General features: G+C 51.8%; 1 protein-coding gene across 10 annotated transcripts in view; it reads left to right on the top strand.

Annotated features, from left to right (window-relative positions):
• Positions 1 to 15,114, top strand: part of RILPL1 (Rab interacting lysosomal protein like 1) — a 61,744-nt gene that overhangs the window by 24,684 nt on the left and 21,946 nt on the right. For all 10 annotated transcript variants that reach the window (XR_010147838.1, XR_010147839.1, XM_016924543.3 and 7 more), the window contains 2 exons: positions 8,927 to 9,045; positions 9,698 to 9,919. Coding sequence is in view for 8 of the 10 variants with exons in the window: in XM_016924543.3 (XP_016780032.2) it covers positions 8,927 to 9,045; positions 9,698 to 9,919 (341 nt within the window). In the remaining 2 variants the exon portion in view is untranslated. The remainder of the gene's footprint in view (positions 1 to 8,926; positions 9,046 to 9,697; positions 9,920 to 15,114) is intronic.

The raw sequence follows: 15,114 nt of genomic DNA, 5'->3' as shown, positions 1-15,114 counted from the left end.
CTGTAACCCCAGCACTTTGGGAGGCCAAAGTGGCCAAAGTGGGCGGATCACTTGAGGTCAGGAGTTCGAGACCAGCCTGGCCAACATGGTGAAACCCCATCTCTACTAAAAAACACAAAAACTAGTCGGGTCTGGTGGCACATGCCTGTAATCCCAGCACTCAAGAGGCTGAGGCAGGAGAATCGCTTGAACCCGGGAGGTGGAGATTGCAATGAGTCAAGATCATGCCACTGCACTTCAGCCTGGGGCACAGAGTGAGACTCCGTCTCGAGGAAAAAAAAAAAAAAAAAAAGATGTATCACTTTTTGTTGATCCATTCATCTGTTGAGGGACATTTGGGTTGTTTCCCCTTTTGGCTATTATGAATAAGGCTGCGGTGAATGTTTGTGTACAGGTGTTTATGTGGACATGCGATTTCAGTTCTTTGGGGTCTATACCTAGAGTAGAATTACTGGGTTAAATGGTAACTCTGTGTTTAACCACCACACCGTCTTCCACAGCAGCTGTACCATTTTATTTTATTTTTTGAGACAGAGTCTTGCTCTGTCGCTCAGGCTGGAGTGCAGTGGTGAGATCTTGGCTCACTGCAACCTCCGTCTCCCAGGCTGAAGTAATTTTCATGCCTCAGTCTCCCAAGTAGCTGGGATTACAGGCATGCATCACCACACCCAACTAATTTTTGTATTTTTAGTAGAGACGGAGTTTTACCACATTGGCCAGGCTGGTCTCGAACTCCTGACCTCAAGCGATCCGCCCACCTTGGCCTCGCGAAGTGCTGGGATTACAGGCGTGAGCCACCGTGCACGGCCTAGCTGTACCATTTTACATTCCCATCAGCAGTACATAAGGGTTCTAATTTCTCCAAATCCTCATACATACACACATACATCGTATTACCTGTCTTTTTTTTTTTTTTTTTTGAGACAGTATCTCATTCTGTCACCCAGGCTGGAATACAGTGGCACGACATAGCTCATTGCAGCCTCGAACTCGTGGGCTCAAGCAATCCTCTTGCTTCAGCCTCTTGAGTAGCTGGGACTACAGGCGTGTGCCATCACACCCAGTTAGTATTTTTTAATTTTTTGTAGAGACGAGGTCTCCCTATGTTTCCCTGGCTGGTCTCGAACTCCTGGGCTCAGGCAGTCCTCCTGTCTTGGCCTCCCAAAGTGCTGGGATTACAGGCATGAACCACTGTGCCTGGCCTCAGTCTTTCAAATAGCTGCACAGTGTGGGTTGTACAGTGGTTAATTTCACCATCTTCCTCCTGAGGCATGTGGGCACACCTGCCTGTTGAGGGCCCCCCACGATACAGTTGCTAGAGTGCGTGTGTGAGCTTTAGCAGGTAAGGCCAAACGAATTTCCATAGTGGCACTTCCAGCAACAAGGCACACGTCTTCCAGCTGCCCCACTTTCTCACCAGCACTTGGTGGTGTCAGTCCTTCTCATTTTAACCATTCTGGTGGCTAAATGGATTCTTGCCCCTTCTTTTCATCCCTGCCTCCGCACACCAGCCAGGGCTGATGTCTCTGTGGGGTCTTAGGGCTTTTGTGCAGCTCTCTGCCTCAGAGCTGAGCAGGACCCAGGAGGTAGTAGAAGAAACCCGAGTGGTCATTCAGCTTGAAGGGCTGCACTCATGCCCCCCATGGCCATCGGTGGGAGGATGCACCATCCAGTTTCATGGCTTTGTGTAGCTTTCTACTATATGTACTTTACATGAACAGCATCATCAGAAAGGTGGAGAATGGAAAAATAATTCACGTGCCCATTTTGCAGATGAGTGAATAGAGGCTCAGAGAGGTGAGCATCACTTCAGAAGTCATAAGCCGTGAGGCTCGATGGCAGCAGGTGGTGGAGCTCAGCTTTCTGTACCGCTCTCCGGGGCCTCCCAGTGCCTTGGTGCCCTGTCCACATTTCCCATAATCCCCTGCACTGCAGGGTCCTTTCCCTCCAGCCATGTCATGTGCATACAGAGGACGCCCACCCCTGCTGGAAGTCTGGAAGTCTGTCCTCTCTGGCTGCCCCTTCCTGGTCTCCTCCGCCTGACCCTCTTGCCTTGCACAGCCCCTACATGTTGAGACCCTGAGGCTCCTGTTGTCCCTGCAGGGGATAATCCAACCCCTGACCCAAGCCTTAAGGCACTGTGTGGCCTGGGCTTGTTTTAGCTCATGCGTGCATCACCCCCATGGCCTCTGCGCCTCAGCCCGCATTGCCCTCAGCCCCCGATGCAGCCCCTCCCCCAGGGCCTTTGCACTCACTGCTGCCTGCGCTGCACTGTCCTTGCCACCAGGCCTCCCTTCCTCTGTGGCCTCTGGTCTCAGTGGAAATGATCCCTGCCTGAGAGGCCTGCCCTGCGCCCATGGTCTGCATGGGGTCTCTCTGGTCACTTTTCTCAGCCCCTGTCACATCCTTCACGGCGCTCAACTTGTCTGTAATGGCACGTGCCTGTCTGACATCTGTAAACCAGTGAGAGCAGAATCAGGTTTCATTTATTCACCACGCTGACCCTCATGACTAGTTCGGTGTCATGTACACAGAAGGTGCTCAATAAACACTTGATGGCCAGGTGTGGTGGCTGATGCCTGCCATCAGGGCCCTTCGGGAGGCCGAGGTGGGAAGATCGCTTGAGCCCAGGAGTTTGAGATCAGCCTGGGCAACGTGGCAAGACCTTGTCTCTATGAAAAAAGATTCAAAAACGAGCCAGCTGTAGTGGTGCATCTTTGTAGTCCCAGCGACTCAGAGGCTGAGGTGGGAGGATCACTTAAGCCCAGGAGGCGGAGGTTGCAGCGAGCTGTGATCCTGCCACTGCCCTCTAGCCTAGGTGACAGAGACCCCGGGTCAAAAAAAACAGAAAACAAAAACTCGGTGGCCGGGCACAGTGGCCCACACCTGTAGTCCTAGCACTTGGTGGGACTCAGGTGGGAGGATTGCTTGAGGCCAGGAGTTCAAGACCAGCCTGGGTAACACAGTGAGACTTTAAAAAAAAAATTTTTTTAATTAGCCAAGTGTGGTGGTGCACGCAGTGGTCCCAGGTCCTGGGGAGGCTGAGATGGGAGAATCACTTGAGCCTGGGAGGTCAAGGCTGCAGTGAGCTGTGATCATGCTACTGCACTTTAGCCTAGGTGACAAAGCAAGACCCTGTCTCTAAACAAACAAACAGGCTGGGCGCAGTGGCTCACGCCTGTAATCCCAGCACTTTGGGAGGCCGAGGAGGGCAGATCACTTGAGGTAGGAGTTCGAGACCAGCCTGGCCAACATGGTGAAACCCTGTCTCTACTAAAAATACAAAAATTGCCAGGCATGGTGGCGCATGCCTGTAGTACCAGCTACTCAGGAGGCTGAGGCAGGAGAAGTCCTTGAACTGAGGAGGTAGAGGTTGCAGTGAGCCAAGATTGTGCCACTGCACTCCAGCCTGGGCAATGGAGACTCCGTCTCAAAAAAAAAAAAAAAAAAAAAAACTTGAGGGGTGAACATTCTGATGGGGGTACACATATGCAAAAATAGGTGAGGGCACCCCCAGAAGGTGGCTCTGTCTGGGAGAAAGTGGGGACTAGAGTCTGCCCCGTGGTGACACACTCTGGTGACCTTAAGAGAGCCTTCTGCATCTCGTGTCCTGGTGACAAGGCAGCTTGGTATCACGGAGAAGACACGGGATCTGGAGTCAGAAAACCTGGGCTTGAGTTTTTGGCTGTAAGACTTTGAGAAAAAAAAATATCTCTGGGCCTCAGTTTTTCATATATGTAAAATGAGACTGATGTTAGAAACAACAGTAATGATAATAAGACCCATTTCCAGTGGTTGGGAATGAGAATGAAATAAGGTCCAGGGTGTAAAGCAGTTTATCCTTCCTGGGCTTGGCAGGAGTACATTGCACTTTGGGAGTGCAGAAGAAGAACCAGTTCCCATTCACTGGCCAGCCTCAGGCGTCTGCCATGTGTGGGGCCCTGGAACACAGAGACGAATGAGACAGGCTGATGCCTCTAGGACGATCATATAAAATCCCAAGCTCAAGCTCAGGACCCAGGCCTTACCTGGGTTTGTGGCACTGGCAGCGTCGCCTGCTGTTCTGGAAACACACCAGAGATGCCTGTTCATGGTGGTGACCACCAAGACGAGAGAGGAGGTCAGCGGCAAGGACTCTGATGCAATGGCGCACCCGGGGGGGAAAGTCATGCCAAAGAAATAGCTGAGGGGTCGCCTCTGTGCTTTCTCCTCATGGGATTAGATCTGGCTGCATGTCCTGAGTCCCGGGGGCTAAGGAGGGACGTTTCCCCCTCGTTCACCTGGGATTGAGCCTGGCCATTGCAGGCCAGCCCAGGCTTCATGGAGCAGGTGTGCACTGGCAGCCCCAGCACCTACGGAAGGCTGAATAATGGCCCCAAAATATCAGGTCCTAGTTCCTAGAACCTGTGGATGTCACCTGATGTGGTAACGTCTTTGCAGTTGTGTTATTTCATTCCAGATCTTTCTTTTTTTTTTTTTTTGAGTAGAGTCTCGCTCTATCACCCAGGCTGGAGTGCAGTGGTGCCATCTCGGCTCACTGCAAGCTCCGCCTCCTGGGTTCACGCCATTCTCCTGCCTCAGCCTCCCGAGTAGCTGGGATTACAGGCGTGCACCACCATGCCTGGCTAATTTTTTGTATTTTTAGTAGAGACAGGGTTTCACCGTGTTAGCCAGGATGGTCTCGATCTCCTGACCTCGTGATCCACCCGCCTCAGCCTCCTAAAGTGCTGGGATTACAGGCGTGAGCCACCACTCCCGGCCAGATCTTGAGATGGGGATGTTATCCTGGCTTACTTGGGTGAGCCCAGAATGTAATCACAGGTGTCCTTGTAAGATGGAGGCAGGGAGAGATTTGGCACTGACAGAAGAGGAGAAGGCCACGGGACCACAGAGGCAGAGACTGGAGAAATGTCACCACAAGCCGAGAAGTGCTGGTGGCCACTAGAAGCTGGAAGAGGGAAGGAACGAAATCTCCCTGGGCCAGGCACGGTGGCTCATGCCTATAATCCCATCGCTTTGGGAGGCTGAGGCAAGTGGATCGCTTGAGGTCAGGAGTTTGAGACCAGCCTGGCCAACGTGGTGAAACCCCATCTGTACTAAAAATACAAAAAAATTAGCCAGGTTGTGGCAGGTGCCTGTAATCCCAGATACTTGGGAGGCTGAGGCAGAAGAATCGCTTGAACCCGGGAGACAGAGGTTGCAGTGAGCTGAGATCGCGCCACTGCACTCCAGCCTGGGCTACAGAGTGAGACTCTGTCTCAAAAAAAAAAAAAAAAAAAAAAAAAAAACGGCCAGGCGTGGTGGCTCACGTCTGTAAATCCCAGCACTTTGGGAGGCCAAGGCAGGTGGATCACAAGGTCAGGAGATCGAGACCATCCTGGCTAACATGGTGAAACCTGACTCTCCTAAAAATACAAAAAATTAGCCGAGCATGGTGGCGGGTGCCTGTAGTCCCAGCTACTTGGGAGGCTGAGGCAGGAGAATCACTGGAACCCAGGAGGGGGAGGCTGCAGTGAGCCGAGATCTCACCACTGCACTCCAGCCTGGGTGACACAGTGAGACTGTCTCAAAAAAGAAAAAAAAAAATCTCCCTTAGAGGTCCAGAGGAAGCATGGCCCTGGTAACACCTTGATTTCAGGTTCATTTGGACCTTCTGGCTTCTAGAGCTAGGAGAAAATAAATTTCTGATGTGTTAGGATACCACAATTATTGGTCATTTGTTACAGCAGGTGCAGGAAACTGACATAGCACCCATCCTCACAGGTCATTAATTCAGCAATAACTTAACGGGCACCTGCGGTGTGCCAGGCACCATGTGGGGCCCAGGGAATGTAACAGTGACTAGGGCAGACAGGGCCTTGCCCTCCTGTGGCTGACAGTCTAGTTAGGGTTAGGGATGAGGGGTGGGCCTCGCCCGCCTGCGGTGTGCCAGGCACCATCTTCAGGGCTCTGTGTGTATTAACTGTGAAAGTTGTCTGAATCAAAATGGGGTCACCAATGTTACCCAAAACCCTGACAAATGGAACCCGGGAAAGCCATGAAGAGAGGGTTTTCACGCTTGCATGCCCGATAACAAAAAAGACTCTGGAAAAACGACAGCTTTGCACAAAGGCCTTTGTAACCTTACACAAAAAGACTTCTGCTAGGACGTCTGCCCGGCAGTGGCCGGTCCAGCCTCAGACTACAGTCACCCTTGTTATTGATCTTTGTAGCCAAGGATAATTATTAATATTTCAAAACAATTATGTAACCCTCCTTATTTTTTCCTTTAAAAATCTTTGTCTTCCTTTACCTCCCTGAATACACATAGTTTACTATGGCAGGCGGATTCCCATTGCAACGCTCTACTCCCAAATAAATAGCTTTTCCTTTTTTTTTTTTTTTTTTTGAGACAAAGTTTCACTCTTGTTGCCCAGGCTGGAGTGCAGGGGTATGATCTCAGCTCACCACAACCTCCGCCTCCCAGGTTCAAGTGATTCTCCTGCCTCAGCCTCCCGAGTAGCTGGGATTACAGGCATGTGCCACCACGCCTGGCTAATTTTGTATTTTTAGTAGAGACAGAGTTTCTCCATGTTGGTCAGGTTGGTCTCGAGCTCCCGACCTCAGGTGATCTGCCTGCCTGGGCCACCCAGAGTGCTAGGATTACAGTTTTTGTTTGTTTTTTGGGGGTTGTTTTTTCTTTCTTTCTTTTCTTTTTTTCGAGACAGAGTCTCGAGCTGTTGCCCAGGCTGGAGTGCAGTAGCGTGGTCTTGGCTCACTGCAACCTCCACCTCCCGGGTTCAAGCGAGTCTCCTGCCTCAGCCTCCCGAGTAGCTGGGACTACAGGCGCTCACCAGCAGGGCTAGCTAATTTTTGTATTTTTAGTAGAGACAGGGTTTCACAGTGTTGGCCAGGATGGTCTCGATCTCTTGACCTTGTGATCCGCCCACCTCGGCTTCCCAAAGTGCTGGGATTACAGGCATGAGCCACCGGCGCCCAGCCTGAGGTTTTTTGTTTGTTTGTTTGTTTGTTTTGAGACAGGGTCTTCTTCTGTCACCCAGGCCTGGAGTACAGTGGTGCAATCAGAACCCACTGCAGCCTCGAACTCCTGGGCTCAAGTGTTCCTCCCTCGTCAGCCTCCTAAGTAGCTGAGATTACAAGTGGACACCACCACACTTGGCTAGTTAAAAAACAAAAAATCTTTTTGTAGAAAGAGGGTCTTGTTATGTTGCCCAGGCTGCTCTCAGACTCCTAGCCTCAGCGATCCTCCTGCCTCAGCCTCCCAAAGCACTGGGATTACAGGCGTGAGCCAAGATGCATGGACATCTTTTATTTTATTTTATTTTTAAATTTTATTTACTTTTTATTTTTGGGACAGAGTCTTGCTGTTGTCACCCAGGCTGGAGTCCAATGGCACGATCTCGGCTCACTGCAACCTCCACCTCCCAGGTTCAAGCAATTCTCCTGCCTCAGCCTCCCGAGTAGCTGGGATTACAGGTGCCCGCCACCATACCCGGCTAATTTTTTTTTTGTATTTTTAGCAGAGAGGGTTTCACCATGTCGGCCAGGCTGGTCTCAAACTCCTGACCTCAGGTGATCCACCCGCTTCAGCCTCCCAAAGTGCTGGCATTACAGGCATGAGCCACCACGCCTGGCCCATCTTATTTTAGAGAACCTTTCTCTGTTCATCATTTAGGTTGACATAATCAACCCTCACAACAGCCCTATGAGTTGTGGGGACTGTTATCACCCTACTTTATAGAGGTGGAAACTGAGGCACAAAGAGGCTAGCTCCAAACCAAACTGCTGATAAATAGGAGAGCCAGTGTCTGAGCTTGAGCCCAGCCTGAATCCCTGTGCAGTGTCATCTTTCGTCAGGTAAAAGAATGTAAGAGGCTGGTTGCGGTGGCTCACGCCTGTAATCCCAGCACTTCGGGAGGCCGAGGTGGGCGGATCACTTGAAGTCAGGAATTTGAGACCAGCCTGGTCAACATGGCAAAACCCTGTCTCTACTAAAAATACAAAAATTAGCCAGGCGAGGTAGCACATGTCTGTTGCCTCGAGCTACTTGGGAGGCTGAGGTGGGAAGATCACTTGAGCCTAGGAAGCAGAGGTTGCAGAAAGCCAAGATTGCACCACTAAGCTCCAGCCTGGGCAACAGAGTGAGAATCTGTCTCAAAAAAAAAAAAAAAAAAAAAAAAGTAAGGTACACATAGGAACTGTAAAAAGTGCCATAAAGGTAATACATGAGGCTGGGCGTGGTGGCTCATGCCTGTAATCTCAGCACTTTGGGAGGCCAAGGTGGGCGGATCACGAGGTCAGGAGATCGAGACCATCCTGGCTAACATGGTGAAACCCCATCTCTACTAAAAATACAAAAATTTAGCCGGGCGTGTTGGTGGGCCCTGTAGTCCCAGCTACTCAGGAGGCTGAGGCAGGAGAATGGTGTGAACCCGGGAGGAGGAGCTTGCAGTGAGACGAGATCGCGCCACTGCACTCCAGCCTGGGTGACAGAGCGAGACTCCATCTCAAAAAAAAAAAAAAAAAAAAGGTAATACATGGTGGGTCAGGGATGGAGAGAAGCGAACGAATGAGGTGGGTGGGAGGTAGAGGCTGTCATTGAGTGGTCAGAGGAAGGGAGGCCTCTGTGAAGAGGTGACGTTTGGGCTGAGGCCTGAAAAATGAAGCACGCCAGCCACAGGGAGATGAGAAGGAAGGGACTGATGGGCAAGGAAGAGGCCTCAAGGTGGGAATGACCTCGGGGGGAATCAAGGAATAAAAGCAGGCACTGGGGAGGGCGAAGGGCGTGAGTGGAGAGTGTAGAGGATGAGGCTGGGGAGGAGGCCGGGGGCCACTAAGACCTCAGTTTCATCCTCAGCAGAAGTGGTGGATGATTTCAACATAGGAGTAAGGCGGGCTCACCTGCCGGTCTCACTTGCCCACCCAGGCATGTCAGAGCGGGAGCGACAGGTGATGAAGAAGCTGAAGGAGGTGGTGGACAAGCAACGCGACGAGATCCGCGCCAAGGACAGGGAGCTGGGCCTGAAAAATGAGGACGTTGAGGCTGTGAGTGACACACCCCTGACCTGTGTCCACCCTCCCAGCCAGTAGGTGCCAGCCAGAGACCAGACCCTCCACTCAGCAGGCCCCTTCTCTCCCTCACTCTCATTCTTGGGGCTCCGTGGGGTGTGGATCCTGCTCATGGCTTGGCGGGCCCAGCCTGGAAACTTCAAGTCTTCACTGGCAGAGCAGGAGGAAACGTGGCACTGCCCGGTGAGCAGGCTCCTCCCGCCTCCTGGGAAGGTCCCGAGGCCTGGGCAGACTTTGCTCTGACCCCAAGGCCTCCTCCAGCCCCACCACTTCATGCCCCTCTGTGAGCAGACTTAGCAGGGTCCAGCGTGCTCCAGGAACCCATACAGTGTCTCTGTGTAAATCAGAAAAAAATGCCCCTTTCTGAAGGCATGTTTCTTCCATTTGTTGGGAAATTTTCATAATGTATTAATTCTAGCAAGACACCCTTCCATCTGCCATAAAATTATCATAGTAAATACACAAATTGCCCATCTCTAGCATCATCATCTATAAGAATACGAACAACTTTCAAACAAAGATGTCTGCAATGTAAATGGCACACCTATGGATGGTTTGCCGTTGTGCAGTGCACAACCTGAGCTACCGCAGGTGGCAGCCCCGCACAATGGTCTCCCTTTTTCTACAGTTACAGCAGCAGCAGACACGGCTGATGAAGATCAACCATGACCTTCGGCACCGGGTCACGGTGGTGGAGGCCCAGGGGAAAGCCCTGATCGAACAGAAGGTGGAGCTGGAGGCAGACCTGCAGACCAAGGAGCAGGAGATGGGCAGCCTGCGAGCAGAGCTGGGGAAGTTGCGAGAGAGGCTGCAGGGGGAGCACAGCCAGAATGGGGAGGAGGAGCCTGAGGTGAGCAGGAAGCTGGGTGCAGAGGTGGTAGCAGAGGGTCAGTCTGGGGGTTGGCTTAAGGCAGGCAGGGTTGCCTTGTTTTCCCCATTATACTTCAGAAAATGGCCAACCTGGGCAACATAGCAAGACCCCAATTCTCTACAAACATTTTTTTTAATTAGCCACGCGTGGTGGTGCACACCTGTAGTACCAGCTGCCTGGGAGGCTTAGGCAGGAGGATCACTTGAGCCCAGGAGTTCAAGGCTGCAATGAGCCATGATTGCACAACTGCGCTCCAGCCTGGGTAACAGAGCCAGACCTGTCTAAAAAAAAGAGAGAGAGAGAGAGAGAAAAAACGAGAGGCTCAGAGAGAACAAGCTACTGGCCTGAGGACACACAGCTGAGGGGTTGGAACCCCAGACTCCCAGCATTCTCCCATCTCAGTGATGGTTATTAGGCACCTGCCATTTATTTATTCATTCATACCAATGATTGTTGACTGTGTAGCCGGCCCAGAGGATAAAATAGCGAGCAAAATACAGACATGATCCCTGTCCACATGGAGCTTACAGTTTAGTATGGGAGGCAGACATTAGTTAGTCCAGACCTTAGTCATTAATCACACAGTACCATATGACCCAGCAATTCCACTCCTAGGCACATATCCAAAAGAATTGAAAGCAGGTGTTCAAACTTTTATATGAAGGCCAGGTGTGGTCACCTGCACTTGTAATCCCAGCCCTTTGAGAGGCTGAGGCAAGGGGATCAAGAAGATCACTTGAGGCCAGGAGCTCAAGACTGGCCTGGGCAACATAGCGAGATCCTATCTCTACAAAAAATTCTTTAAAAATTAAAAACTTGCTTTTGGGCTGGGTATGGTGGCTCACACCTGTAATCCCAGCACTTTGGGAGGCTGAGGTGGGAGATCACTTGAGGTCAGGAGTTCAGGATCAGCCTGGCCAACATGGTAAAACCCCGTCTCTACTAAAAAAAAAATACAAAATTAGCTGGGTGTGGTGGTGGGCGTCTGTTATCCCAGCTACTTGGGAGGCTGAGGCAGGAGAATTGCTTGAACCTCGGAGGCAGAGGTTGCAGTGAGCTGAGATTGCACCACCGCACTCCAGCACCACCGCACTCCAGCCTGGGCAACAGAGTGAGTCAGACCCCATCTCAAAAAACAAAAAAAGAAAATCTTAGGTATGGTGGCATATGCCTGTAGTCCCAGTTACTTGGGAAGATGAGGCAGGAGGATCACTTGAGCCCAGGAGTTTGAGGATGCAGTGAGCCATGATTGAGCCATTGCTCTCCAGCCTGGGCAACAGAGTGAGACCCTATAGCAGCACTATTCACAGTCGCCAAAAGGTGGAAACAACCCACATGTCCATCAGCAGATGAATGGGTGAACAGTGGTCTCTCCATACAGGGGGATATGATTCAGCTCTAAAGAGGAATGCAGCCCTGGCCACGCGGCAGCACGGATGAGCTGCAAAAACATCACGCGGAGTGAAAGAAGCCAGGCCCAAAAGGCCAGTGTGTGACTCCATTTGCATGAAATGTCCCAGAACAGGCAAATCCATAGAGCCAGAAAGTAGACTGGTGTCCGAATGGGGCTGGGGGAGGGAGGAATGGGGAGTGACTGCCGATGGGCATGGAGTTCCCTTTGGGGACGATGGAAATGATCCGGAATTAGAGAGCGGTGATGGTCGCACAACACTGTGCATGTTACTGTCCGTGTGGCCAGAGCTGTCCATCACAGCTGCAGCTAACATCCAGGTAGGCCCAGGGCTACAAAGTGGGCACTAGCGGTGTCTGTTCCTTAAATGTGCCCCCAGACTGTGCCAGGAACACAGAGGGTGAGATCGTTCATCCTGGCAGAGGTGGGGAGGTGGGGTTTCAGGGAAGAGCTGTTCCCGAAGCCGGGCGTCAGTGTTAACAACGCTGAGACTTTGACAGATAGAAATGTGGACAATGGAGATGCTGTTTCAGAAAAGTATAGTGAACTTTAGGGACACACTCAGGCTTGTGTTTTCTCCCAGCAGATGTTTATGAGCTGTTGAAAGTTTGCAGATGCTGCACTAGTAACCTGAGTTACAGGTAGGGGAGGTAGGACAGACAAGCTCACAGTCAGGTGGGTTCAAGTCCCAGTAGTCATTAGGTATCCTGTGAATTTGGTAGTTACTTCCAGGTTTGCTGTAGGACAGGACAGGCATCTGGGATACAAATGAGGAAGGTCAGGGAGAGAAGTCTTAAAAGGGAGTAGTTGCCAGCCATGGTGGCTCACACCTGTAATCCCAGCACTTTGGGAGACTGAGGCAGGCAGATCACTTGAGGTCAGGAGTTCGAGACCAGCCTGACCAATATGGTGAAGCCCCATCTCTACTAAAAATACAAAAATTAGCCAGGCGTGGTGGTGCACACCTGTAGTCCCAACTACTTTGGGGGGCTGGGACAGGAGAATTGCTTGAACCCGGGACGTGGAGGTTGTGGTGAACTGAGATCACGCCACTGCACTCCAGCCTGGGCGACAGGGGTGAGACTCTGTCTCAAAAAAAAAAAAGAAAAAAAGAAAAAGGAGTGGTTAAGGGCTGCTTTTGGCTAAAAACGACATAAGCCTAAGTTAAAATGGTTTAAGAGTTGGGAGGCCAAGGCAGGCCGATTTCCTGAGCTCAGGAGTTCAAGACCAGCCTGGCTAATGTGGCGACACCCCGTCTCTACTAAAATACAAAAAATTAGCCAGGCATGGTGGTGTGCGCCTGTAGTCCCAGCTACTCGGGAGGCTGAGGCAGGAGAATTGTTTGAACCCAGGAGGCGGAGGTTGCCGTTAGCTGAGATCGCACCACTGCACTCCAGCCTGGGCAACGGAGTGAAATTCTGTCTCAAGAAAAAAAAAAATGGCCGGGTGTGGTGGCTCACTCCTGTATTCCCAGCACTTTGGGAGGCCGAGGTGGGTGGATCACCTGAGGTCAGGAGTTCGAGACCAGCCTGGCCAACATGGCGAAACCCCGTCTCTACTAAAAATACAAAAATCAGCTGGGCATGGTGGTGCGTGCCTGTAATCCCAGCTACTAGGGGGGCTGAGGCAGGAGGATAGCTTGAACCTGGGAGGTGGAGGTTGCAGTGAGCTGAGATTGTGCCACTGCACTCCAGCCTGGGAAACAGAGCGAGACTCTGTCTCAAAAAAAAAAAAAAAAAAAATGGGGCCAGGTGCGGTGGCTCACGCCTGTAATCCCAGCACTTTGGGAGGCCAAGGCAGGCGGATCACAAGGTCAGGAGATTGAGACCATCCTGGCTAACATGGTGAAACCCCATCTCTACTAAAAATACAAAAAATTATCCAGGCATGGTGGCGGACACCTGTAGTCCCAGCTACTCGGGAGGCTGAGGCAGGAGAATGGCGTGAACTCGGGAGGCGGAGCTTGCAGTGAGCCGGGATCGCACCACTGCACTCCAGCCCGGGCGACAGAGTGAGACTCTGTCTCAAAAAAAAAAAAAAAAAAAAAAAATGTTTAAGAGGGAAAAAACAAATTTATTGACTGTAACTAAAAGCTCTGAGTTAGGGGTAGCTTCAGGTACAGCTGGCTCCAGGTGTCCATGAGCTGCTCTCAGGAATGTGGCTCTGACCTTCTCAGGCCCTGCTTTCCTCTGTGCTGTTGTCATTCTCAGCCAGGCTCTTGCCTACAGTTGCCACTAGTATTTGACCAGCATAGCAACCCCAGTCAAAAGAAATGGCCTCTTTCCCTAGAGTCCCAGCAAAAGCCTCAGGAAATCCTCATTGGGCTATCACCGAAACAACTACTGTGGCCAGAGACCTAGAATATGCATGTTTATTCCTGAGTCACATGGCTGCGACTCAAGCCACATGGACTAAAAGTGGGAGGGAGGTCTTTCTCCAGAAGAAAACGGCAGTGACTTAGCACAAAGACCTGAGGGAAGGATAAAGGCCAGGCAGAGACAACAGCTGTCGTCTGCAGTGCTGGGGAGTCGGCACCCAGGGACCACACAGAGTTCTGAGTAGTAGGGGTGCGGGTCCCTCGCAGGGGTTCAGCAGGCGAGCGATACACTCAGCTGTTTCACTGGAGGACAGGGAAGGAGCTTGTGGCAGACATGGTTGTCAGGAGCCCTTTGCAATAACCCAGGTGAGAATGTGAGGGCTGAACTCAATCTATGACAGTGGGAAGGAAGCTGGTGCCAAAGACAACCTCCAGGCTGAGGGTGGGGCGGTCGCCACCTCTGCCCTGCTCCCTGCTCCTAGTGCGCCCCTTCCAACCTTCAGGCCCCACAGGAGCTCAGGCTGGTCTCCTGGCCAGGCAGGGCCTGGCCCACACCGGGGTCTCAAGAACATCGAGACTCCCAGCGCTGTTCCAGGACTCTTTAGCAGCAAGGGACATTTCACACCACCTTGGCGCGACTGCCTGTCAGTTTCAGCTTCCCTGTCTGGCAGCCAATGGGGCAGGGAAGAAATGAGGGAGTAAAATCAGGCTGCGGTAATGTGAACCCGCCAGGCTGCTTTGCAGTGTGCTTTCCCAGGCTCGGGGCAGCTTTGTTGGGTTCGCATCTATCCCTTGGAGCTCTGTGAGTTCAGGATGCCTGTCAGTCACACAGGGGAGCTGCAGGTTGTGGTGGTTTCATCACTTGCCGCTGTGTGACCTGGGCCTGTCCCTCTCTTTGGTGGTCAATTTCGTCATCTGACAAGTGAGGGGAATGAGCTTGACTCAGTAGGTTCACTGTTTCGCGCAGCTGGGAGAGAGGAGTATAAGATCAGAGGAGGGCTTGGTGAAGTCAAGAGGCAGGGACAGGGCCAGGCGCAGTGGCTCACACCTGTAATCCCAGCACTTGGGGAGGCCAAGGCGGGTGGATCACCTGAGGTCAGGAGTTCGAGACTAGCCTGGGCAACATGATGAAACCCCCGTCTCTACTAAATATACAAAAAAAGCCAGGCGTGGTGGTGGGTGCCTGTTAATCCCAGCTACTCAGGAGGCGAAGGCAGGAGAATCACTTGAACCCGGGAGGTGGAGGTTGCATTGAGCCGATATAAAGCCACTGCACTCCAGCCTGGACGACAGAGCAAGACTTCGTCTCAAAAAAAAAAAAAAAAAAAAGAGGCAGGGCCTCAGGACAGATCTTGAAGGCATTGGGCCGGGTCCTGTGGATGAGTAGCGTGTCCCAGGGTGGACTATGGACAGGCCATTCCAGGCAGGGGGAACAGTGAGCTAGGC

The sequence above is a fragment of the Pan troglodytes genome, chromosome 10 (assembly GCF_028858775.2).
Source record: "Pan troglodytes isolate AG18354 chromosome 10, NHGRI_mPanTro3-v2.0_pri, whole genome shotgun sequence".
Taxonomy (NCBI): domain Eukaryota; kingdom Metazoa; phylum Chordata; class Mammalia; order Primates; family Hominidae; genus Pan; species Pan troglodytes.
Note: the sequence above shows the minus strand (reverse complement) of the source record. Positions and strands in the feature narration are given on the sequence as shown.